Source organism: Centroberyx affinis, unplaced genomic scaffold (assembly GCF_046629955.1).
Source record: "Centroberyx affinis isolate AG114_WGS23_722 - 3 ecotype Tasmania unplaced genomic scaffold, CSIRO-AGI_Caff_v1 ptg002588l_1, whole genome shotgun sequence".
Taxonomy (NCBI): Eukaryota; Metazoa; Chordata; class Actinopteri; order Beryciformes; family Berycidae; genus Centroberyx; species Centroberyx affinis.
In genome coordinates this window covers 74,664-97,062 of record NW_027280793.1, presented here as the reverse complement: position 1 = coordinate 97,062, position 22,399 = coordinate 74,664, and the positions used below count along the sequence as shown (strand labels likewise).

Sequence of the window (22,399 nt, the reverse complement as noted above, 5' to 3'; positions counted from 1 at the left end):
TAACCCCTAATCCACTGCTGTGGCAAACTACCTCCCTTTTTACATTTCACACTGAAATGGGCAGAAGGGCTGTATAGTGAGTAATGAGACCACGATTCAGCCAGAGGACCTGGGTTCAAGCCCCCGTCTCAGCAACCGTCCACCCTGCTGAAGTGTCCTTGAGCAAAACACTGAATCCCTACCAGCTCCAGGGTTGCTGTTCTGTAGCTGAGCCTGTGCTCTGACCTAACACAAAACAATTTCCTGACGAGGATCAATAAAGTATCGCATTATTCTTCATTATTAACCAAGATCCACTCTAAAATTCTATTGATGGCCCAATGCTTGAAACAGTCAAGGGTTCAAAAGGCTCTAAACTGTACTTCGAGTGAAGTGCAGTGTGGAAAGATGTAGTACTGTATAGTATATTATAGGATCCAATGCTACAAAAGCAAAGAGCACAAACTCTGCGAGCATTAAAATGAAAAAAAGACTTCAGTTTATCTCTCGTCTTGCTGGCACAGAAATGGATAGTATATCATTTATAAGCATTTGTGGGGATTCATGTTTTGTTGATGTGAAATCTAAACCCAAGTGATGACATTTGATATTTAAAGCACATAAAAATTAGTTCCGTTCTTTGCCTCTGTCAGACAGTGTCCTATATATCCTGTATTACCCCACTGCATTGGACCACCTTGGAAATAGGTGTTGCACATAGCATCCTCTGAGTTAACAATGTGTCAAGAAAGAAACAAGAAAAAATCAATCATCATTAGTTGATCAGCCTTCTATGTCCCACACTGCTCTCTGAGCCCGCTCTGAGCCCGCCCCCCGACAGAGCCAGGAGTGTATTGATTCTCCTGCCTCAATTAAGTCAGTAAATGATTCATGATTAAAATCATTAAAGTTTGATCATTTTAACGATCCAGTTATCCAGAGACCAGCAAGGCACTTAACCAGCATAACACTCCAGCAATTTAAAAATAATTACTATTAAAGTGCTAATTATTCATGATCATTTGTGGCACTTTGCTGATTATGTGTGTGTGTGTGTGTGTGTGTGTGTGTGTGTGTGTGTGTGCAGGATGACCTGGTGGCTCTCAGGAGAGTGGTGAAGTCTTTCCTGGCAGTGTGCCAGCAGTGTCTGTCCAACGTCAACACACCAGTCAAAGAACAGGTAACACACACACACCTGATGTGACCCGCTCACCTTCACCCACTCTGACTTCAACAGCAGGCTGGACACTGGTGGTGATGAAATTATAACGTTTTGATGGTTTAACCTGGTTTTGGTTCTCAAAAAGATCTTTGGAATTGTGTTTTTTCTAGTGAAGATTAAAATAGCAGGTGTTTGCTCTCTCTGCACAATGTCTGATATGATGATGACTTGATTGATAAAGCTATTTCCAGGGTTCCTATACAGTTCTGGAAAGTCTGTAGAAGTATGGAAAATGAAATCAATCATTTTAATGTCTTGAAAAGTTTTGAAATTGCTCAGATAGTCTGGAAAAATATGGAAAGAACTGTGACATAATATTTTCTGTATTTTCCACTGTCATTTCACATATTGTGATTTTTGTTACTGTGAAGACTAAGCTTCAGCTGACAGGGCCTACTCATATTGCCCTGCCACAATAAACATCCATCATATTTAATACCAACTAAAATCTTCTTATATAGACAAGAAATTAAGTCTGGTAAAAGTAGCAGATTTTTGAAATGATGAATGTGTAGGAAACCTGTGTTTGCATTTTTTTTTTTTTTAAACTAGATCAGTTAGTTTGATGATAATAACGACATTTAAAGCCTTGAGACATACAGACACAGAAGTAAAACTCACTATCGAATATCATTGAAGCTATTACTTATATTAACCCTTCACTTAAAAATAGTAACATTTTATAGGATGTATCAATCTGTGTTTTTTTTATTGTTTTTTTGGAATATCGAGAAATTAACATCAGTTGACAATTTTGATCAAAGTTAACGTTTTATTTTATTTTGAACTCTTTCATTTTGTGCTCCTGTTTTCAGGCGTTCATGCTGCTCTGCGACCTGCTGATGATCTTCAGTCACCAGTTGGTTTCTGGCGGCAGGGAGGGGCTGCAGCCGCTGGTCTTCAACCCAGACGGGACACTGCAGAATGAGCTGCTCAACTTTGTCCTGGACCACGTCTTCATCGACCAGGATGACGAGAGCCAGAGCATGGGTGAGAGAGAGAGAGAGAGAGAGAGGGAGAAAAGTTTTTTCCAGTTTCAGGGACTCTGATGGGAATCTATGTGTTAAGGGAAATAGGACAATTAAAGAATATTGGTCCTCTTGTCATGTGGGGATCTTGTGAAGTAGACATATGGCCCATTTTAGATCCAAGGACATTGTTTGAGGATGTAGGAGTGAGAGAGAGAGAGAGGGCGACAGGTGCACAAAGAGTGATACACAGGTAGAGAGACACAGACAAGTAGAGAGAGGGAGACCTATCGCTGCTGCCTGGTGAAAACCTCACATCCCCAAAATATCAACTTTTTTAGTAACTAAGAAATGTATCCTTGTTTTTTGCTTGACAACCATGCATTTTTTAGTTTTTCCAACAGGTTTTGAAAGGGTTTCATCAGCCCAAAAATCATTATTTTGTCAACCCATAGAGGGCTATGTAATCCTTCAACTGAAGTTACGAGGTTTTCACATAACAACAGTAATATGTAGAGATACACATGTATGCCCACACCCATCAACATCTGTTCTCTATCCTACATTTTTTTCTCACATTTTGATCATTGACAAGATCAGCTTAGAATAACTTGGAAAAATGTGGGAAGCAGCCGCATTCATTCCGTTTTTTCCTCCCCTTCTCTTCCTTTTCCCTCCGTTTCTCTGTCTGTTTGCCTGTAGAAGGAGACGAGGAGGACGAGGCGAACAAGATCGAGGCTCTCCACAAGAGGAGGAACCTGCTGGCCGCTTTCAGCAAACTCATCATCTACGACATCGTGGACATGCCTGCTGCTGCCGACATCTTCAAACACTACATGAAGGTGGCTGTTTGGGGCCCTTGACAGCTCCGAATCTTTTATCTGATATATATTTTTTATTTGACATACTCTACATAAAAATGGTAATAATTATAAAATATATAACAAAGGAGATAAATATTGGATTTAAAAAATTGGAATGAAAATTGGAGTTAAAACAATAACCTTGACAAACACTGATTTGTCTTTGTATAGTTTGTTTTATTTCATTATCTCATTAAAATGCAGTGATAACAAAAAATGACTAATATGCAGGTAAGATAGAAAGAAAAAAATAAGAAAAAGTGAGAAAAAATAAGAAAAAAAACCCATGGAGCTGATAAAAATAAAAAAACATCTCACCTCAAAACAAACAGAAGTTTTTATTCACATACATTTCGATGACAATAATCAATTGGAAAGCTCCTCAAAGACTCAACCTGTAGATGAGATGAGATTGAATAACCTGAATGTCGTCTTGCATGTTTTGACCGTTTTGTTTCCCTCCCTCAGTACTATAATGATTATGGTGACATCATCAAGGAGACTCTGAGTAAAACCAGACAGACAGACAAGATCCTGTGTGCCAAGACACTCATCCTCAGTTTGCAGCAGGTGAGACAAAGACTATTATAAAGGTTACATACACAGCTCTCTAGATTGAAATAACACCACTGAGACACATATGCACACACACACACTTTAAACCATAACCCCCTCTCTTATGTGTGTGTTTCAGTGGCTTGAAATGGAGTAAACTCATTCAGAGACACCTGTGCACCTACTAACACACCTTTTAAACCTTAACTCCCTCTTCTCTGTGTGTGTGTTTCAGCTTGAAATAGAGTACATTCTTTGAGATACATGAGTGCTCACATACAGACACACACACACTTCATCAACTGTCTCCTGTGTGTGTTGCAGCTGTTCAACGAGCTGCTGCAGGACCAGGGTCCCAACCTGGACCGAACCTCGTCTCACGTCAGCGGCATCAAGGAGCTGGCCCGACGCTTCGCCCTCACCTTCGGCCTGGACCAGATCAAGACCAGGGAGGCCGTCGCCACGCTGCACAAGTAAGACCCAGAACGCTCTGATCTGCAGGGGACGCTGAACAGGAGTCATTGCTGTATCGGACAGGGCCGAAGACAAGGCAAGATTAGCAGAGTTCAGGTCAATTCCAAGACCAGGGGTCTCATTTATAAACGTTGCGTACGCACAAAACGGGGCCTGAAAGAGGTGTACGGCACTCCCCACGCAAAAGTTGTGATCTATAAAAAACAAACTTGACGGGAGAATGTGCGCACCTGAACGTAAACTCTGACTCATGCGTACAAACATTTCGGAGACAGTGGGAAACGGTGACTGAGATGGCAAAGTAGTAAAATAAAGCAAAAAATGGCCTTTACACTCCAGTTTCCAGGCCGACTCCACATCAACTTAGAAACCCCTCTAATAATAATAGTCCTTGTCAGTAGAACGTCTAGGCTACAACTAAATAGCGTCTTTGTTGCTCTAGTTCCAAACCGATCATTTGTCCAAAAAGCATCTATATGTCATTAAAGGCTGACATGGTGTGAATTAGTCTCAAGTACGTACATTACAGTCTTTTAGCAGAGACCCAGTTTGTCACAATTAAATCCGACAAATTCAAGGCGTTAGGCAATTGGACTGGATGTCTCAAGGTAATAAATAATGATGTGTTATGACGCTCTTGTCCACCCCGGTCGCACACTGTCTGATCCCCGAGTCAGAAAACGAGAATACAGAACTTGTCTATGCGTTTTTTATTCAAATCAAATGAATGTGAAATGCTGAGTGCGTTGTTATGTTCACTCTTTCCAAAATCAAAAGGCACATTTACGATACCTGGGTCAGTCGCAGCATCTCATCTTCCTCTCTAACGTTAAGTCAGTGTCACGCTGTGTTTTCTGGCACAATGCCACTAAATAGGGTTCAAGAGGAGAGAGCTCCGGTATCTCCTCGCCCCGCCGGTGGTGCTGACACAACAGTCCAATGCGCTTCTTGGCGTCAACCTTTATATTGGACAATTTATTTTTTTAGTTTTAGTTTTATAAAGGGTCTGGCTCTCGGAGCTGGCAGCATTAACTGCTGCTGTGACATTTTGCCTCTCAACAAACTGTTTGTGGTCGCTGGCGCCCGAGCTGAGGCCACCGGGGAAATGTATCTTTTCCGCCTGGCTCCGGCTTTGCCATTTTCTCACACGGGAGAATGGAATGACAAACATATTTACATACACATCAGTATTCATTCAGGGCGTTTCATTGACCATCTATGGTTCATTTTGGGAGTTAAGGGGCAGAGTATGAGGCTCGTGCACGTGCGCAACATTTCAAGTTGGATTGTGATTTATAAAGGGAAAATTGCCTGCAGGTGTGCGTACGCACGGTTTTATAAGTCTGATTTTTTTTGGGTGCATGCCATTTTCGGCTTTTGTGCGCACGTACACTTTTGGTATGGATCCTACGCACTGTTTTATAAATGAGACCCCAGATCCCAGAGGGGTTGGAGAACAAGTCAGAATGAGTCCTATTCAAGAAGGAGAGCAAAACAGGCAATGAACTTTGTACATTTCTTTCCAAGTGCAAAAATAATGATTATGGAGTTTCTAAAGGATGAACAGAGATGTAGATCTATCTGTGAATCTGTTCAGTGCTGTAGCCTTCACTAATCAATGCATTTCTAGCACCTGTTTCACCTGTTACATACAACAGGTGAAATCCCCAATCCCCAAACCAGACATCAGTAAAATTACCAATTTTTTGTACTTAAAGATAGGCAGGAAAAACTCAAGTCAACATCCAATAGTAGCTGAGACCAGGACAAGTTTGCGTCAAAATATGTGTGAGATCGAGATGTCCAAGACATCAAAAAAGTGACTTGAGAAGTAAAGCCCTTTAATGTCTGATGTTTGTCTCTGTCCAAATGTTAAATTGTTTTCTCTGTGTCCCTACTGCTCTCTCTCTACCTCTCTCTTTCTCCATTTCTCTTTCACTACTCCCTCTTTCTCTCTTTCTGCCTCTCGCTGCCCCCTCTCTCTTTCTCTGTCGTTCTCTTTCTTTTTCTTTCTCTTTATTGTCTGTCAGGGATGGAATAGAGTTTGCGTTTAAGTACCAGAATCCTAGAGGATCAGAGTTTCCTCCCATCAACCTGGCCTTCCTGGAGGTCCTCAGTGAATTCTCCTCCAAACTACTTCGCCAAGACAAAAAGACAGTGTAAGTACTCTCTTACATCTTTTTTCCTTTGACCAAAACTCATAAATGATGTGACTTGATCCTTTCCATAGCATTGATAGTCATTTAGTCCATTTTGTTTTTTCCTTTTCCTTTTAAAATGCTCATTAAATTAAGTAAAACCCTCTAGTGTAAGTAGTATAATTATAAATATGCGCCGTCTCTCCTCAGCCACTCGTACCTGGAGAAGTTCATGTCCGAGGCGATGTCGGAGCGCCGGGAGGACGTGTGGCTGCCGCTGATCTCCTACAGGAACAGCCTGCTGACGGGAGGAGACGAGGACCGCATGTCCGTCACCTCGGGCTCCAGCAGCAAGACCGGCTCGGTCCGCAGCAAGAAGGGCCGGCCGCCGCTGCACAAGAAACGCATCGAGGGTGAGCAGGCGGGCAGACATGCACACGGAGAGCTAGAAATGGAGGGTAACCCCATCAATGATTAGTTTTATTAATCAGTTTAGTTTATAAAACAAAATGACAAATGCCCATCACAAGTTACCAAGTGATGTCTTAAAACTGCTTACTAAACCTGACCAGCAACCAATGTATTCATTTTATAGTGATATGAAACGGAGAAAAGCAAGAAAATCTTTGTGAAGCTGTAACAGCAAATGTTTGGTATTTTTACTTGATAAATGACTAAAACGATTAATAAATTATAAAATGTTCTGTTGATCAACTAGTCGTTTCAGCACTAGTGTTTACATTAATTTAGCTGCGGTGGCTCTCCGCAGCTATAAAAATGTAAATATAAGCAGAATTCACCATCTGGTCTTATTTACTCAGCCTGCTTCAGCTTGTCCATATATCAGCATATAAGTATTCAGATAAGAGACAATCTTGAACTGCAACTGGAACTGATCCTGGAATGGGTTCAGAAGCAAGCGTGTGTCTCAGAACCCAAATTACTTCCAAGTCTTACATCTATAAAACATATCTACCGTAAACACTCAATAGTAGAGTATAAATGCACAAGGTTATATGAAAACATCCATCTATTTATTGGTTTGCTAGCGCTTAGGATGCAAAATGTTCACAGAGGAGTGTTGTGATGTTAAGTGACAGAAAATTACTGTGGTCATATTGGCTCCGTTCAATCATTTGTCTCTCCGTCACAATATGAAATATCTCAGACACCAATGATTGGATTTTGATTAAATTTGGGGATATAATGCATCTCACCACTGCAATCCAGCATTTTCAAAATTACACTGATTGGCCCAAGGACGGCGCTACAATTACAAGTCAAAACAGTGTTACATATTCGTTACTGACTGGCCCAGATAAGAACATTTGCAGAGGACTATGTGTTTACTGTTGCCTTGTTTTGTGTTTGTGAAATTTCCCGTGTGTGTTTCCAGAGGAGAGCAGCGTGGAAGGCTCGTGGCTGATGCGTAATGACACCCTGCAGACACCGGGGGCGCTGCAGACCCCTCAGCTCACCTCCACCGTGCTCAGAGAGAACAGACCGGCAGAACACATGCCAGACCCGGACTCAGAGCCCGGATCGGAGAACGACTTCGTACACAAGTGAGTACACACGCATGCATATGCACATACACATACAATCCTGTAGGGACACATGGAAACACTTTGACTAGATAAGTAAAAACACATTCATAAGTAACCTTTTCCCAGAGAGTGAGATGAGTGTCCGCCAAAACACCTAACATCTGTTGGCACATATATACAACTGACTTTAGTAGGCCTGTATGTTACTGTGCTGTGGTAATTCAGCCTTTTTGTGTTGTGTATCATTAGAATACGAAACAATAGTCATCCATGCATGTTCACGCATTCTTTCCCCCAGACGACAACACAGAGAGAAAAGGTATTCAGTGTGTAAATGAAAGTGGAGCGTGTTCACCCCGTGTGTTTGTCCTTAGTCCTCAGATGCAGATGTCGTGGCTCGGCCAGCAGAAGATGGAGGAGGTAAACAGGAAGGACCGGACGGGCATGAACTACATCAAGTCACGCAGCAACCAGGGCGTCAGACAGACTGTGTAAGTGTGTGTGTGTGTGTGTGTGTGTGTGTGTGTGTGTGTGGAGCTTTTACACACATAGTTCCACTGTAGACGGTCCTGGTGAGTCAGCAGACTTCAGCGCAAATGGCCTCTGACTCATCCTTATGTCCCCCATGTTTCACGTCACTCTCCTCTGTTTTGCCCTTAAATGATGGACATGCTACTCTCTTGTAAATCTGTTTCTGCACCGCTTGTGCTTTTCCTCCTAATCTTTATCTCTGCCGTCTCTGTCCCAGGCGTGGGCTGATGGAGGATGACGCAGAGCCAATCTTCGAGGACGTGATGATGTCATCGCGGGGCCAGCTGGAGGACATGAACGAGGAGTTTGAGGACACCATGGTGATTGACCTGGTTAGTGACGTCGCTTCCTTTTTTTGCCGCTGCACTTGGACCTTGAGATTCCGCAGTAGAGATAAAGCTCCTGTTCATTTGTCTCATTTGGCCGTTTCTTCTTCTTTGTTCAGTCCCTCACTCTTGTGTTTTGTCCTTCCCAGCCGCCGTCGAGGAACAGACGCGAGAGAGCCGAGTTGAGACCGGACTTCTTTGACTCTGCAGCGATGATCGAGGACGAGTCGGTGAGTAAAACCAGACTTCACACTGTAACGTTTTGCCTCACATTTAGTATGCAGGCAATTTTTATGTGTAGTCAAACATTTTCAAAGCGCTTTGAAATCTAGAAGTCATGCTCTCAAAAATAACAGTGCTCACATTTCCATAAAAACTGGGCTTTTTCACATCCAAATATGTTGGAGCCAAAACATCAAAGCATGTGTTGCTGTCCAAATACATATGGAACTCACTTGTATGTAATCGCAAACTTCTTTAAACTGAACCATCCCGTTTCACATGCTGGATTTAACAGAAAGACTTTTGCATTGATTCCATTGCAGCTCCTTGCTATTAGTGCTGCTGTGCACAGATACTGCTACACATAATATTGGCTATGAAACTGTGCTATTGGTATTTACGTTTCATTTACATTGTCTCTTTGTTGTTAGCTATTCAGAATCAAATTCAATTCAAGGTGCTTTATTGGCATTTACAAACAATATTGCCAAAGCATGTAACAAGAAATTAATCATCAATTAACCAACTTGAATCTTTGACATTCAACTCAAGGAAAAATTGAGTTATGGTTCCAGCAGCAGATTTGTGAACATCAAATGGCACAGAAACTCTTTGGTCTCATAATTTAAAGTTTATTCTATTGTTCTCCAAGTGTAGCTGAATTTTTAAGTCAAAATTTCACCATTTAGTTAATAATAATAATAACTTGATTTGTATAGCACTTTTCTAAAAACAATGTTTACAAAGTGCTTTACATACAATAAAATCCAAAAGCAGCAATAAAAGAAAATAGGCATAAAAGGTAATATATGAGGTAAACAGGTACAACTAAAAACACACAAACAAACAGAGATACAATTAAAAACAGATTGAACTTTACATGAAAGTGTGTGCTGAAAAGAAATTATAAAAAAATAGGAATAAAAGGTAATACAAGAGATAAACAGGTGCAACTAAAAATAAACAAACAAACAAACAGAGATACAATTAAAAACAGATGGTTAAAGCACTGTGGGAAAACTGCAAGGCTGCATCGGATTCTTCTTAGTTTCTTCTTTCCGAGTTCCTGACAGTCCCTCTCCTCTCTCTCTGTTGTTCCAGGGATTCAGCATGCCCATGTTCTGATCTGGGAAGAGGCAAAGTCCCTGAGACCAGGATCCCAATCAGGAGCAAAGGGAGGAGCGGTTGGGATGTCTAACCCGAATCACCTGCCAATCAAACTCTTGAGAAGAAAAAAAAAAAACAATGTTGAAGTACTTTTCTCTTTCTATAAGACATGATGGGAGGATGTTTTGCGGAGCGGATCCGGTGATGGATCCCGGATCGGCTGGATCTGGCCCCTGAAGCGCCAAGCAGGGATCCGCTCTGTTCTTTCAGGCCGGCCGGAGGATCCAGCCCAGCACTCAGAATCTCCCACGGAAACGAGTCATGACCATCAAAAAGAGACGGTTGCCTCCTCCTGCTGCTCTTCCTCCTCCTCCTCCTCCTCCTCCTCCTCCACCTCCTCCTCCTCCTCAGCCCGTTGGTTTAGCTCTGTTGGCTAATCGTGCAGCCGGCCGACGAGTGCCCATGCCCCGGTGCGTCCGGTTTTACGGTCCCCTGTTACACAGATGTACAGTTGTTTGTTCCCCCTACAGAGCAGCACAACACTCTGTACAGCCCCCCTCCTTCTTTTGGTGTCGCACTCAGATCCGTCTGGTTCCCTTCAACAGAGAGGATCTCAATACAATATTAAATGTTATATATCTTTGCTCTTATTAACCCCAAACCCACCCCACCTCCTCTCTCTGTTTGCCATTGGAGTCCTTGTCTGTGGTGGTGTGTGATGTGTAAACTGTGTTGGTTATGATGGTTGAATAGTTGCACACACACACACAGAAGTGAGTGGTTTTAGACTGACGTGGAGGAAGTGATGTAATTGTGTTGTGTGTGAACTCAAACAAAAGCGAGCGCGTTGTCGTTTGACAGGCAGGCAGTGAGCCACCCCCCCCCCCCGAACCCCACCCCCACCCCCCCCTCGACCTCGGACAAAAGCCCCGCCCCTCTCAGAACTCAAAAACATACTGCACACACCACCGAATCACGGCTTTTTGAAGTAAAAAGGTTTAAAAAAAAAAAAAAAAAAAAAAAGATAATAAACATATTTTGAATTCTGTAGCTTTAGTACGAAAATTTTAAATCAAGTGTGTTTTTGTTTTTGTCTGATGTTTGTACAGCTCTTTCTTGAATATGTATCTTGTTCGTTGCCAAATTGTGGCCTACATACTTATATTCCGGTCCCCCCCCCTCCCCCCCGTCTGTAACTCATATCTAACGGTTAGCAAGCCAAGACTGTTGCTATGGGATACCAGCTTAAGCGCTGTATGGTCCGATTGTAGTCGTTGAACAGTTCAGTGTTACAGCAGATTCTCTGTGAGGTTCAGTCGCCCCCTGAGGAAAGACCGGTCATTTTAACAGGTCAAACCAAGTCGTTTAAGTTTTACACCCACAAACAGTGTTAACCGATCCAGAAAACAACCCAGTTGAGGATTTATCGTTGTTTATCAATGTTCATATCCAGTACAGCGATGGATCTGTGTGGCTGTCTTGTCTGATGGATTTGTCAGCTGGTTTGAATGTGTCCAGCCATCTGTTGCAGCCCACTGTTGGTTGGCTGGTGGGTTAATCAATCATTCACAAGTTTTCCCATTGGCTGGTTTGGCAGTCCTCCTGTAAATATCAGAGACAATTGGATCTTTTCCGCGGTTTTAATAAAATAAAATCTGTAATCGACCAGTGTTTCTGTGCCTTTATCCTTGTTTCCTTACTTGTTTTGTCATCGTTCATAACATCTTCAGTAGTAACATCTAAAGTAGAAAATTCGCATGACAAATCTTCACTTCTGTCTTGCGAATTTTCTACTTTCTGTCAAAGTTTTCAAAATGCAATGTAATAGCGTACACTGAGGTAACAACCTCAATATGATATGCTAAAATGTCCTGCAGTTTCAAAGTTAAAGACTATGGATGGGGAATTTAAACAAAATACTTGCTTATATATCTGTGTATCCTCATAGAAGTATCTCAATTATTATTGTTTCAAAATAAAATAAATAAATAGTTAATAATAGTAATAATAATAGTTAAATTGATTTGTGACATGTTCACACTCTGTGTGCACGGCATGACAGGTTTGAGTTCTCTGCTTAATAGTTCATGTTCAGAAATATTGATTACACTGCCCTAGATCATAAGAATATTAATTTTATGAATAATTCATAGGCTGGGGTTCTGAAACTGAATGCTGAACCCCTGAAAAGTTTAGTCACTTCAACTAGATGAGATGCATTTTGTTACACTGCAAAAAATCATTCTCACTCAATCAGACTCACTGATGGTTGCACAGAGCCTTCGTCAGATGGCCTCTAGAAATATCCACCTTACTCTGTGGTAATTACCAAGCTACATACAAATTAGTGGAAACTGCAATGAAAATTTTTAACTACAAACAACTACAACCATTTTGCAAAACATTTGTATGCATGATCAACTTGATTACCAATGAACTTGGTGTAAAATAAGCTTGATAAGTCCACACTCACACCTAAGAAAACACAGACAACCATTACCTCAGAAACATATTTTATTCATGAAACCAATACTTTGGGGACTGCATTATTTATATCATTGTCAAATCATTTAAAAATACTGCAACAGCTAATGAAGTGGAAATTAGCTGCAGATTAGAAGCTGTTGCATCAGTAATAGTAAATAAAACACACAAAATGGTTTAGAGTCCATGATTTATTTTACAAATGGCAGCGCAGAGCCTGCCAGTGAGAAAAGGCACAGTTTCAGGTTGTGAGGGTGATACTTGCTTGACTGAGGACAACTAAGGACATCAAATGATCGCATACAAGGAGTGTGTCTGAAAACTCATACTACATACTATTTAGCCGGCATTTTAAGTGTAGAACCTTACAAAAACAAAGGCTAAAACCTGTAAAATCACAGAAAAATGAACACTTTTGAACAACAAATCATGTTTGAAATATGCATTGAAACTCATGTGTTGACAGCTGGGTTTTGTTTTTCCAATTGTATCCTATCTAGGCAATAAGTAGTCCGTCCTTTCAGGTACAACCTCGTTCTCACTATGTCAGAGCATCCTCACAATTATGACCAATATGGCCACTGCGGGACATGGCAATCATTTTATATTTGACCCACCATCATATTCTGCCAACCAGGTACTATGTGTTCGGATTTTCCCGTTGACGTATTGCAGTCATATCAGTGGTAAAGATCTATTCCAACGCTGCTTTCCAGTGGAGTGGTGAATGACATTTTACAAGCAACGGAAAGGAGAAATAATGAAATATGACAACATAAAGCCGCTCTTAGAGGCTACCAAACTCAGCACCAATGGGTACCATCACAATTCATTTGATTGCGGTGTCAATTTAATGAAAAAAATCCCACACCGAGTGCCTTTAAATAGTGTATTTAGGTGTACCGTTTGGGTGCGTTTTAGAGAGGAATGTTGGCGTGTTTCTTCCAGGGGTTGACCTGCTTCTTGCTGGCCAGCACCTCCAGATCTCTGCAGATCCTCTTGCGAGTGGTCGACGGCTCGATGATGTCATCCACAAAACCTGAAGCACACAAACATAATGGTCAAGTCAGAGAGGGGGTGAGACTGGGTGTATTCTCTTAACACGTAATATGGGTATATGAACTGGTTGATGTGAGGAAAAGTAAAAAAAAAAAAAAAAGGATGGAGACATTTTTTTAAACACATTGTCCTTGTTAACTAGAGATATTTGGACAAGGACAAACAAATTTACAGATTCAGCATCCTTATTGATATGTTTGATCATGCCGTCCACACAGTATTATATTAGAGACAGGTAAGGACGGTGACAGAGATTCAGAGGGAGGAGGGTTTACCTCTGACAGCAGCAGGGAAGGGGTTAGCGAACTTCTCCACGTATTCGGCCTCTGCCTCGGCCTGGTTCTCCTTCCCCCTGAAGATAATCTGAACGGCACCCTGAGAGAGAAAGAGAGAGAGAGAGAGAGAGAGACCATACATAGTGTCAAAACAAATCAGAAGGAGTCTTGGAGGGAGAGAGAGAAAGATACAAACAGAGAGAATGAGGGTGTTTGTACCTTGGCACCCATGACAGCAACCTCAGCGGAGGGCCAGGCGTAGTTCACATCTCCTCTCAAGTGTTTGGAGCTCATGACATCATAGGCTCCCCCGTAAGCCTGGGAAACACACACACACACACACACACACACATTTATATTTCTATGCCTGTAAGGACCTTCATTGACTCCACAGTTCATTCACTAACCCCTAACCTTCTCCACTACTTACCTAACCTTAACCTAAAATAGTGTCTTAAAAGAAAAAATAAGGACCGCCAAAATGTCCTCACTTTAGAGGATTTTACTCATCTTTCTATCCTTGTGAGGACATTTTGTCCACACACACAGACACACACACGTGCGCGCACACCTACCTTCCTGGTGATGATGGTGATTTTAGGGACAGTGGCCTCTGCAAAGGCAAACAGCAGTTTGGCTCCGTGTCTGATGATGCCTCCATACTCCTGAGCGGTTCCTGTCGAAGGCGATCACAGCGATGGTGGTGAGTGTGAGCAGTGTGACAGCGGATACGTTTCCATGCACAGAGAGTTCTGATGTTAACCCGATTTGGGTCGATGCATGCAAACGTCATAACTTGGTTACAATTATCCAAGTATAGACTAGAAACCCAGTTGAGCTGCCTGGTTTACTTCTATATTTAACAGCTTAATATGGCATGTAAAGATCTTACTCCTTTTAGTTTGGGTTTTTGCGCTCTTTGCAAACTCATTTGTACATTTTTATGTCAGCAAAAAAACATGGCAGTGAGCAGTATTTACTATTATTAGTGTATATGGCGTTTTTTGCACTCTTTATAAATAGTCCAATAAGAAGTATGCTTCAGATGCGTAGGTTCCAAAAAGCATATGGGCTGAAAGATGATGAAAAGAATGATGAATATGATGAAAAGAATAACAAAACAAAACTTGTTTTGTTATTCTATCACATTTTTTGCACTTCAGCACGTCATGTAAATAAGCATTTTTCTATTTTTTGCATCAGTAAGTCTCCATTTTGGATTATTCCTTTCATAGCCAGTGTGCAAGTTCTTTTCATCATCTTTCTCCTATATTAGAAATAACGTACTGCTTAGTCAGAGGGCTGCTGCTTTTCAGATATTTTACAGGCAATTGCTCTATCTATGTGCCTGTTAATTGGTTTATTCATGGCAACAGGGAGCAGGGAGACTCAATCACAGTGTCAAAGGTCCATGTAAACAGCTTAACCCGAATAAGACTATAACTGGAGTATGTCCAATAGCCAGGTTACTCCGTGCATGTAATGTAGCCTGTGTATATGCACTATGAGATGTAGAGAATACCTGGCAGGAAGCCCGGCACGTCCACAAAGGTGATGATGGGAATGTTGAAAGCATCACAGAAGCGAACGAAGCGGGCTCCTTTCACTGAGGAGTTGATGTCCAAACAACCTGAAGACCGAGGCAGAGAGATAACGGACTGAACAACTAGACTGAACAGACACGTCAGAATGGAAAATAAACAGAAAACAACTCAGCAGTTAATGCCATTGTTCTTTTCTCATTTTGTACCATCCTCCTCTTTTTGGGTTTAGGCTTAGTTTGTTTGCACATACAAATGCTAAAAACTCAAAATGAAGAAAGGAATATAAACTGTGCAAGTGAGGCAAAGAAACCCCGAGGATATTAAAAAAACATCTCACACTAAGAGGAAAAAAACATCAAGATGACAAAAACCATAAAATGCATATGCAAGTAAAACAAAAGTTACATAAAATAACCCTAATGCAGACAAGGACATCATGGGGAAAGTAATCCCTTTTACTTTTGGCCCTTCAAACCCTTCACTCACCAGATGCCACTTTGGGCTGATTACCCACAATGCCCACGGTGCGTCCGTTCATGCGGGCGAATCCCACCACGATGTTCTTGGCGTAGTTGGGCATGATCTCAAAGAAATCCCTCTCATCCACTATCTGGAGGGTTATATGAAGAAGAGAGGAGGCTTTTACAAGTGGCAGAAATTAAATTACATGTGGTGTGTGTGTGTGTGTGTGTGTGTGTGTCATACCCCGTGAATGATGTCCAACATGTCATAGGCTTTAGTCGTTTCGAACGGGACGATAGTATCCAACCCAGGTACCAGACGATCGCTGAAAGAGAGAGAGAGATGAGAGTTGAAATAAAAGAACGATATACTCACACTTCCACAGGGATACGTGATTGGTTGTTCTGTTCAGCAGAGGTTGTGTGATTGGATACCTGGGGTCGTGGCACTCGGTGACGGGGGCGGGATCCTGGTTGCTAAGCGGCAGGAAGTTGAAGAAGTCTCGGAGGTTGAGCAGGGCGTCGATGTCATTCTCAAATGCGCGGTGGGCCACACCTGAGAACAAGGAAAGGAAAGTTTATTGATAAAGCACATTTTGTACACAAAGGATATTCAAAGTGCTTTACACAAGGTATATCAGACAATAGATAAGAAATACATGGGATAAACAAAAAAACGAATAAAAAGAGCTAATAAACTGTATAAGAAGAGAGAATAAATAGAAATAGAACAAGACATACTGTAGATACATTTTAAACACTGACGCCAATATTTCTCAAACTCTAGTCTCTTTGAGTTAAACTCCTGATGTGGGATTAGATTTCCTGCTAAGTTATTGTGAAGTTTACACAACTATATGACCAGTCATCCTGAATCAGCTTTCCTACTCTGAAAGGTTTTATAAATATGGCCGCTGGGAGACAAAGGAGACAGTGATGAGGAATGTGCAACATACAGAAGATGCTGATTGAGAGACAAAGTGGTTATTGCAGCTGAATGCTTGTATAATAACATATTGAGTGGAAACACAATGGATGTTGCAAGGATTTAATATCCCTAAGTCCTAAACAATACTCAACACAATGAGGATTGTTTTTCAATTTAAATGAGAAAATAAAGAGCACCAGAATCGGGAGTGATAAGGTTTTTTTTTTTTTTTTTTTACACACAATACAGTGGAAGGAAAAAGAAACAACGACAAACTGACCGGACACGGCGGTGTGTGTCTTGGCTCCTCCCAGCTCCTCCTGAGTCACGTCCTCGTTGGTGACGGACTTCACCACATCGGGCCCTGTGATGAACAGGTATGATGTGTCCTAAACACACACACACACACACACACACACACACGCGCACACAGTTTAGCATTTAATTTTTACCTCAGTGTAGTGTCAGGCTACTGTGCATGAGTATGTAATCCCAGAAATAGGACTGGGTAATTAATAGTGTATTATCATATACTGCGACTTTAGTTTCCACAATAAAATACTGGCATGTTGACAATATTGAAACATTTAATTTTAAATGTCTGCTGTTAGATATTTATAATTATGATTAGAGATTATGAAATAGAGTTTATAAAATGCAAAAAGTGTCGTAAAATTATTTTGTTCCTGAAATTCTCATGACAAATAATGGCAATTAATAATATTCAGCAAAATATTTGGGATTACCATTTTAGTCATAACTGTGCAGCCCTACCCAGCAGGCCTCCATACCTTGACCATGAAGGTGAAGTCTGTCAGAGCGGGGGAGTAGACGGCCCCTCCTGCACAGGGACCCATGATGAGGGAGATCTGGGGGACGACGCCTGACGCCGTCACATTCCTCTGTAAACAAAGAATAGTTTGGGGTTTTTTTTACTTTTCATAAACAACCACACGAAAAAAAATGTATATTCTGTACTCAGACTTACATACCATCTTGACAAATACATAGTGAATATCACAAATCACCAAATAGAATATCATTAAAAAGAAACCACATATCATTACTATCGGATGAAAACCTTGTATCTCCAAAATGTCAACTTTTAAGGAGATAGGAAAAGCAGCAGTTTTATAAGCCAAAGGGTTATAGAGTTTTCTCAACCCATAGAGGACCATGTAATCCTTCAAGTGAAAAAAATAAACATTTAAAAAAAATAAATAAATAAACAAAATTTGAGTTACAAGGTTTTCACATGACAACATTGATATGAGATTTAAGGAACGCTTTTTCATCAAATTGATAAAAATGATAGTTTGGCCTGTACAACATGGCACAATTTAGCAAGAAATTACTTGGACTAGTGAACTGCAAGCAACATTGATTGGTTCCAAAACTTGGTTGAACCAGCGCACACCAGAAGAGGTTAGACAGACACTTTTCATTATACTGATAAACTACATTGTATAACAAAGTGTGCGAATGGCACGTTTCGTATGTCGTTGCTTGTATTTGAGTTGCTTCGTGTAAACAACAAGAATAGGTTTTCTTAGTGGTTGCTGCCAAAAAAGTTGCCATAAAAAGATGTCACTTGCAACTTGCATCTGGTTGTGTGCAGGTTGCATTGTGTAAAACTAGCTGTAGCACTTCCTCGAATAACACTGAGCAAAGCATACAGGCAGGACAGACTCAGGTCTTGATTAGTAAATATCTCACCAACATATAACTTTGGAATTTACGGTACATTTATTGTGTATGCTTCTGCACTGCACTGCACTCTCACATTAACAGGGGTTATAAAATGAGCGGTCATGTACAAAGGCTCTCCAAATCATACCAGGAATATATCTGCATATCCAGCTAGAGACTCCACCCCCTCCTGGATCCGAGCTCCTCCAGAGTCATTCAGCCCAATGACTGGGGCTCCCACCATCATGGCCTGGTCCATGATCTGAGCAGGAAAGATGGACGGGTTGCATGTCATCCAAAACAGTATTCAACAAATCAGAGATCAAACAGAAAGAACCACGGACAGAAGAAAAATACATACAAATTAATCTTCTTGTAGCTGACAAAGTCCATGTTTTGCTGAATGTAATTTAAGATTCAAAGTAAAATAAAAGATAAATTTACTTCCAGTCTGTAGGCATCCTTCTATTTTTTCCCCACTGATGCATGCTCACACACACACACACACACACACACACCTCAGTGTCTCAGTACTGTGTTTCAGTGTACGTATCAGAGTAGCTTCACCAGCCTACCTTACAGATCTTCTGTGCGTGAGCTCCAGACAGACTGCCTCCAAACACTGTGAAGTCCTGAGAGAAACAGAGACAGAGAGAATATTATACGAGTTAAACCAAATCTCATAACTTTTCCAAAGGTGTAATTATATTTTACAATATTCTAAAACATTTCCAGAAAACAAATGTTCAAATATCCATAACTTCTCCAGCATTTTCATGACCGTGGGAACCATGACCATTTCATTACATGTTGTACCTGACTGAAAACATAGACCAGCCTGCCGTTGATCCTGCCTTGTCCCGTCACAACACTGTCACCTGGGAACTAGGAGAGAGGGAGAGGAAGAGAGAGAGAGAGAGAGAGAGAGAGAAGACACACAATGTGATGACAATAAAGATATCAATACCCCAAGGAAGAGAGGGTATCTCATTTCCAGTAACATGGGCATGATGCTGCCGGTTACCTTGTTTCGGTCCTGCTCCATTCCGAAGTCGGAGCAGCGATGCTCCACAAACATGTCGTACTCCACGAAGGAGTCCGGGTCCAGCAGCAGCTCCACTCGCTCCCTGGCTGTCAGCTTGCCCTGCAGCAGATACACCAAGTTACGTGTTATTACCAAATAATTAGTTGATAGAACGCTGCATTGGTGTATTTGGTATATGCAGTCATACAGACCATGCCCCTCTTTCACTCAGCAAAACAGAGAAACATCCTATCACAGGGTTAACACACTCACTTGCAAATCAAATTCAAAGACTTTTCCATGACTTTTGAGGTCTGGTTTGGCATGTTTTGGGTAAGACATGACATTGGTCTAAATTAGACATTATAGAGGCCTCAGTTTTTACTCATGATCTTGTCAAGTGAAGAAATCATGGTGTAACCTTTCATCTAATAAAAAAATATAAGGCTATATCAACACAAATCTCCATCACAGTCACAGGGTTTTCCTCAAGTTGTGAAGTGTTGATTCTCAGATAGAGAGAGCTGAGGCATATTGATACATTTGGGTGCCATTTTATTTTTTAATTAAAAATCAAGTACTTACAAGGCCATCCATTCATTTTCAAAAAGGCCCTACTTTACTTTCTCAAATCCACAAACCTTTTCAAGGTCCGTGGGAACCCTGCTATCAGCTTTGTTACTGTTACATTAACTTATGTTAGCTTAAAGTGGATGGAGTGATCGAGCCTGGTTGTAATAAAGATAATAACAGTGCGATACTTTACTGACCCTGGAAAAGGGAAATTCTCTTCTCCCTGGAGCTAGTGACTTGCTCAAAGGCACTGTGACTGCAGCAAGATGGATATGTACCAACACAGAGCTTGGTTCAAGGATGGTCTACCCTCAAACAAGATTGCTGTCTTTGATGGTAGCAGCTCAAGTGTAGACCTATGTGCAGTGGTGGAAAGTAACTAAGTGCATTCACTCAAGTACTGTACTTAAGTACAATTTTGAGATACTTGTACTTTACTTGAGTATTTCCATTTGATGCTACTTTATACTTCCACTCCACTACATTTCAGAGGGAAATATTGTACTTTCTACTCCACTACATGTATTTGACAGCTTTAGTTACTTTTCAGATGGAGATTTGACACAATGGATAATATAACAAGCTCTTAAAATACAACACATTGTTAAAGATTAAACCAGTGGTTTCCAACCTTTTTGGCTTTTGACGTCTTACAAAAAGCAGTGTGTAGTCGGGGTCACATTTCAGATGTCGAGTTGTTAACAGCTCCACCAAATAGTGATTTTTCCCTCTAAACCGCACATGGTTTCATTTCAATAAATGTTCAACTGATCCAATATTTCAGCAAAAATCAAACATTAGATAAACAGTCCAAAAACTGAAAACAGATTTGTGTATCAGGACTTTGTTTTTTCTTCTTTCCTCTCCCATTAATCATCTCACAACCCCTCAGATTTATCTGGTGACCCTTTGGAGGGGCCCGACCCCTAGGTTGGGAACCACTGGACTAAACTAGCCAACTGTATATAAAGTAGTTCAAACTAGCTCCACCTCCAGCAGCTACAACAGTAACATGCTGCTTACACACTGATGCTTCAGTATTAATGATCTAATGATATGATATATATTAAAAAAATCACTCAGAGGGACTAAACCACTACTTTTACTTTAATACTTTAAGTACATTTTGCTGCTAATACTTATGTACTTTTACTTAAGTAGGATTTTTCATGCAGGACTTTAACTTGTAATGGAGTATTTTTACATTGCTGTATTGGTACTTTTACGAGTACTTCTTCCACCACTGCCTATGTGTAGGTTAAGTTAGACAAGTGGACTTGTGGGTGGAAGGTGGGGAAGGTTAATAAATGTTGTCCCCTCCATCAACAGCCACTGTAAAGGTGTCCGTGAGCAAGGCATTTAACCCCCAGCTTCCTGCTGGGCTGCTCAGTGGTCCACAGTGGAGGACTGTGGCTGAACAGAATGTGAAGCAGGGCACAGCTGAAAAACAGTCGACTGTCTCTGGACAAATAGAGGTAGACGACAAAAACGAGACAGAAAATGAATGTTAGCTGACATTACCCTTTTGTGTTGTGCATCAATCCTGTGCTGACCTCCCCCGACCAGCGCCGCCTTCCGTTTCTTGTCGATCCTCTCCTGCACAGACAGGTGGCTGACGGAATACCAGCGGCAGCGCTGCTGCAGGCTCGTCTGCGGCACCGCGGCGGCGACGGCGCCATGTTTCACTTGTGCCAAAGTCCTGAAAGATGCCCTCAACCCGTTTATCAGCCCGCAGCTGCTCCGTGCCACAGTGAAGGCCGCCATTGCTGAGCGTGTTCTCTCCGGTGACAGTCGGCAGGGATTGAAAAACAGAGATGTAGGCCAATGGCGAAAGGGGCGCGACCTCCTACAGCCAATCAGAAAGAAGGAACTCGTAGCGAGGGCGGGACTTGGACAGCAATCAAGTTCTCGTCTAGTTCGTGGTCTGTAATCTGAATGTCACTGAAATAAACTACATTTCCCAATACGTGTGAACTATTCTCTTAAAGGGAGAATACAAGCGAATGCTATGGAAGCCCATTTCCGCCAGTGTGATGAAAAAAACGGTCCTGTAAGTCATCATAATGAGAAACTTTCTCAAAATAATGAGTTAGTATCTCAAAATAATGAGAAACTTTCTCAAAATAATGAGTTAGTATCTCAGAATAATGACTTAGTATCTCAAAATGAGTTAGTATCTTTGAGAAAGTTTCTCATTATGAGATACTAAGTCATTATTTTGAGAAAGTTTCTCATTATTTTGAGATACTAAGGCATTATTATTTAGAGATACTAAGTCATTATTATGAGAAAGTTTCTCATTATAATGACTTACAGGGTCTTTTTTTTCATCACACTGGCGGAAATGGACTTCCATACAAAACTGTACCCCCTTTAAAGCTGAATTCATCCTGTGAATAAGTGGCTTTTCTCCCTGAAGTTGAAGGAGAG

At 41.3% G+C, this 22,399-nt stretch overlaps 2 protein-coding genes across 4 annotated transcripts in view; one reads left to right on the top strand and one right to left on the bottom strand.

Moving 5' to 3' along the window:
* Positions 1-11,565, top strand: part of stag1a (STAG1 cohesin complex component a) — a 45,312-nt gene extending 33,747 nt beyond the window's left edge. The window contains exons 21-32 of one of the 2 annotated variants that reach the window (XM_071534605.1): positions 1,067-1,159; positions 2,017-2,191; positions 2,872-3,011; positions 3,501-3,602; positions 3,912-4,060; positions 6,092-6,220; positions 6,410-6,612; positions 7,596-7,764; positions 8,121-8,237; positions 8,495-8,609; positions 8,753-8,833; positions 9,927-11,565. In XM_071534605.1, the coding sequence (XP_071390706.1) occupies positions 1,067-1,159; positions 2,017-2,191; positions 2,872-3,011; positions 3,501-3,602; positions 3,912-4,060; positions 6,092-6,220; positions 6,410-6,612; positions 7,596-7,764; positions 8,121-8,237; positions 8,495-8,609; positions 8,753-8,833; positions 9,927-9,950 (1,497 nt within the window). In that variant the 3' untranslated portion in view covers positions 9,951-11,565. Of the gene's footprint in view, positions 1-1,066; positions 1,160-2,016; positions 2,192-2,871; positions 3,012-3,500; positions 3,603-3,911; positions 4,061-6,091; positions 6,221-6,409; positions 6,658-7,595; positions 7,765-8,120; positions 8,238-8,494; positions 8,610-8,752; positions 8,834-9,926 lie in introns of both variants that reach the window. The other variant, XM_071534604.1, reaches the window with a different exon arrangement.
* An 873-nt stretch (positions 11,566-12,438) lies between these two features.
* On the bottom strand, positions 12,439-21,742 carry pccb (propionyl-CoA carboxylase subunit beta). Of its 2 annotated transcripts, none has more exons than XM_071534601.1 (15): positions 21,491-21,742; positions 19,397-19,516; positions 19,155-19,257; positions 18,948-19,033; positions 18,521-18,634; positions 17,475-17,585; positions 16,964-17,072; positions 16,191-16,311; positions 16,000-16,081; positions 15,781-15,904; positions 15,273-15,380; positions 14,326-14,426; positions 13,970-14,068; positions 13,751-13,850; positions 12,439-13,455 (listed from the first exon to the last, which is right to left on the bottom strand). In XM_071534601.1, exons 1-15 carry the CDS (start codon positions 21,731-21,733, stop codon positions 13,334-13,336), a joined length of 1,743 nt encoding a protein of 580 aa, XP_071390702.1. In that variant the 5' UTR covers positions 21,734-21,742; the 3' UTR covers positions 12,439-13,333. The 2 variants fall into 2 exon arrangements, with proteins under 2 accessions (XP_071390702.1, XP_071390703.1); XM_071534602.1 differs by having other exon boundaries at positions 18,948-19,004; positions 19,189-19,257.
* Positions 21,743-22,399: the final 657 nt, after the last annotated feature.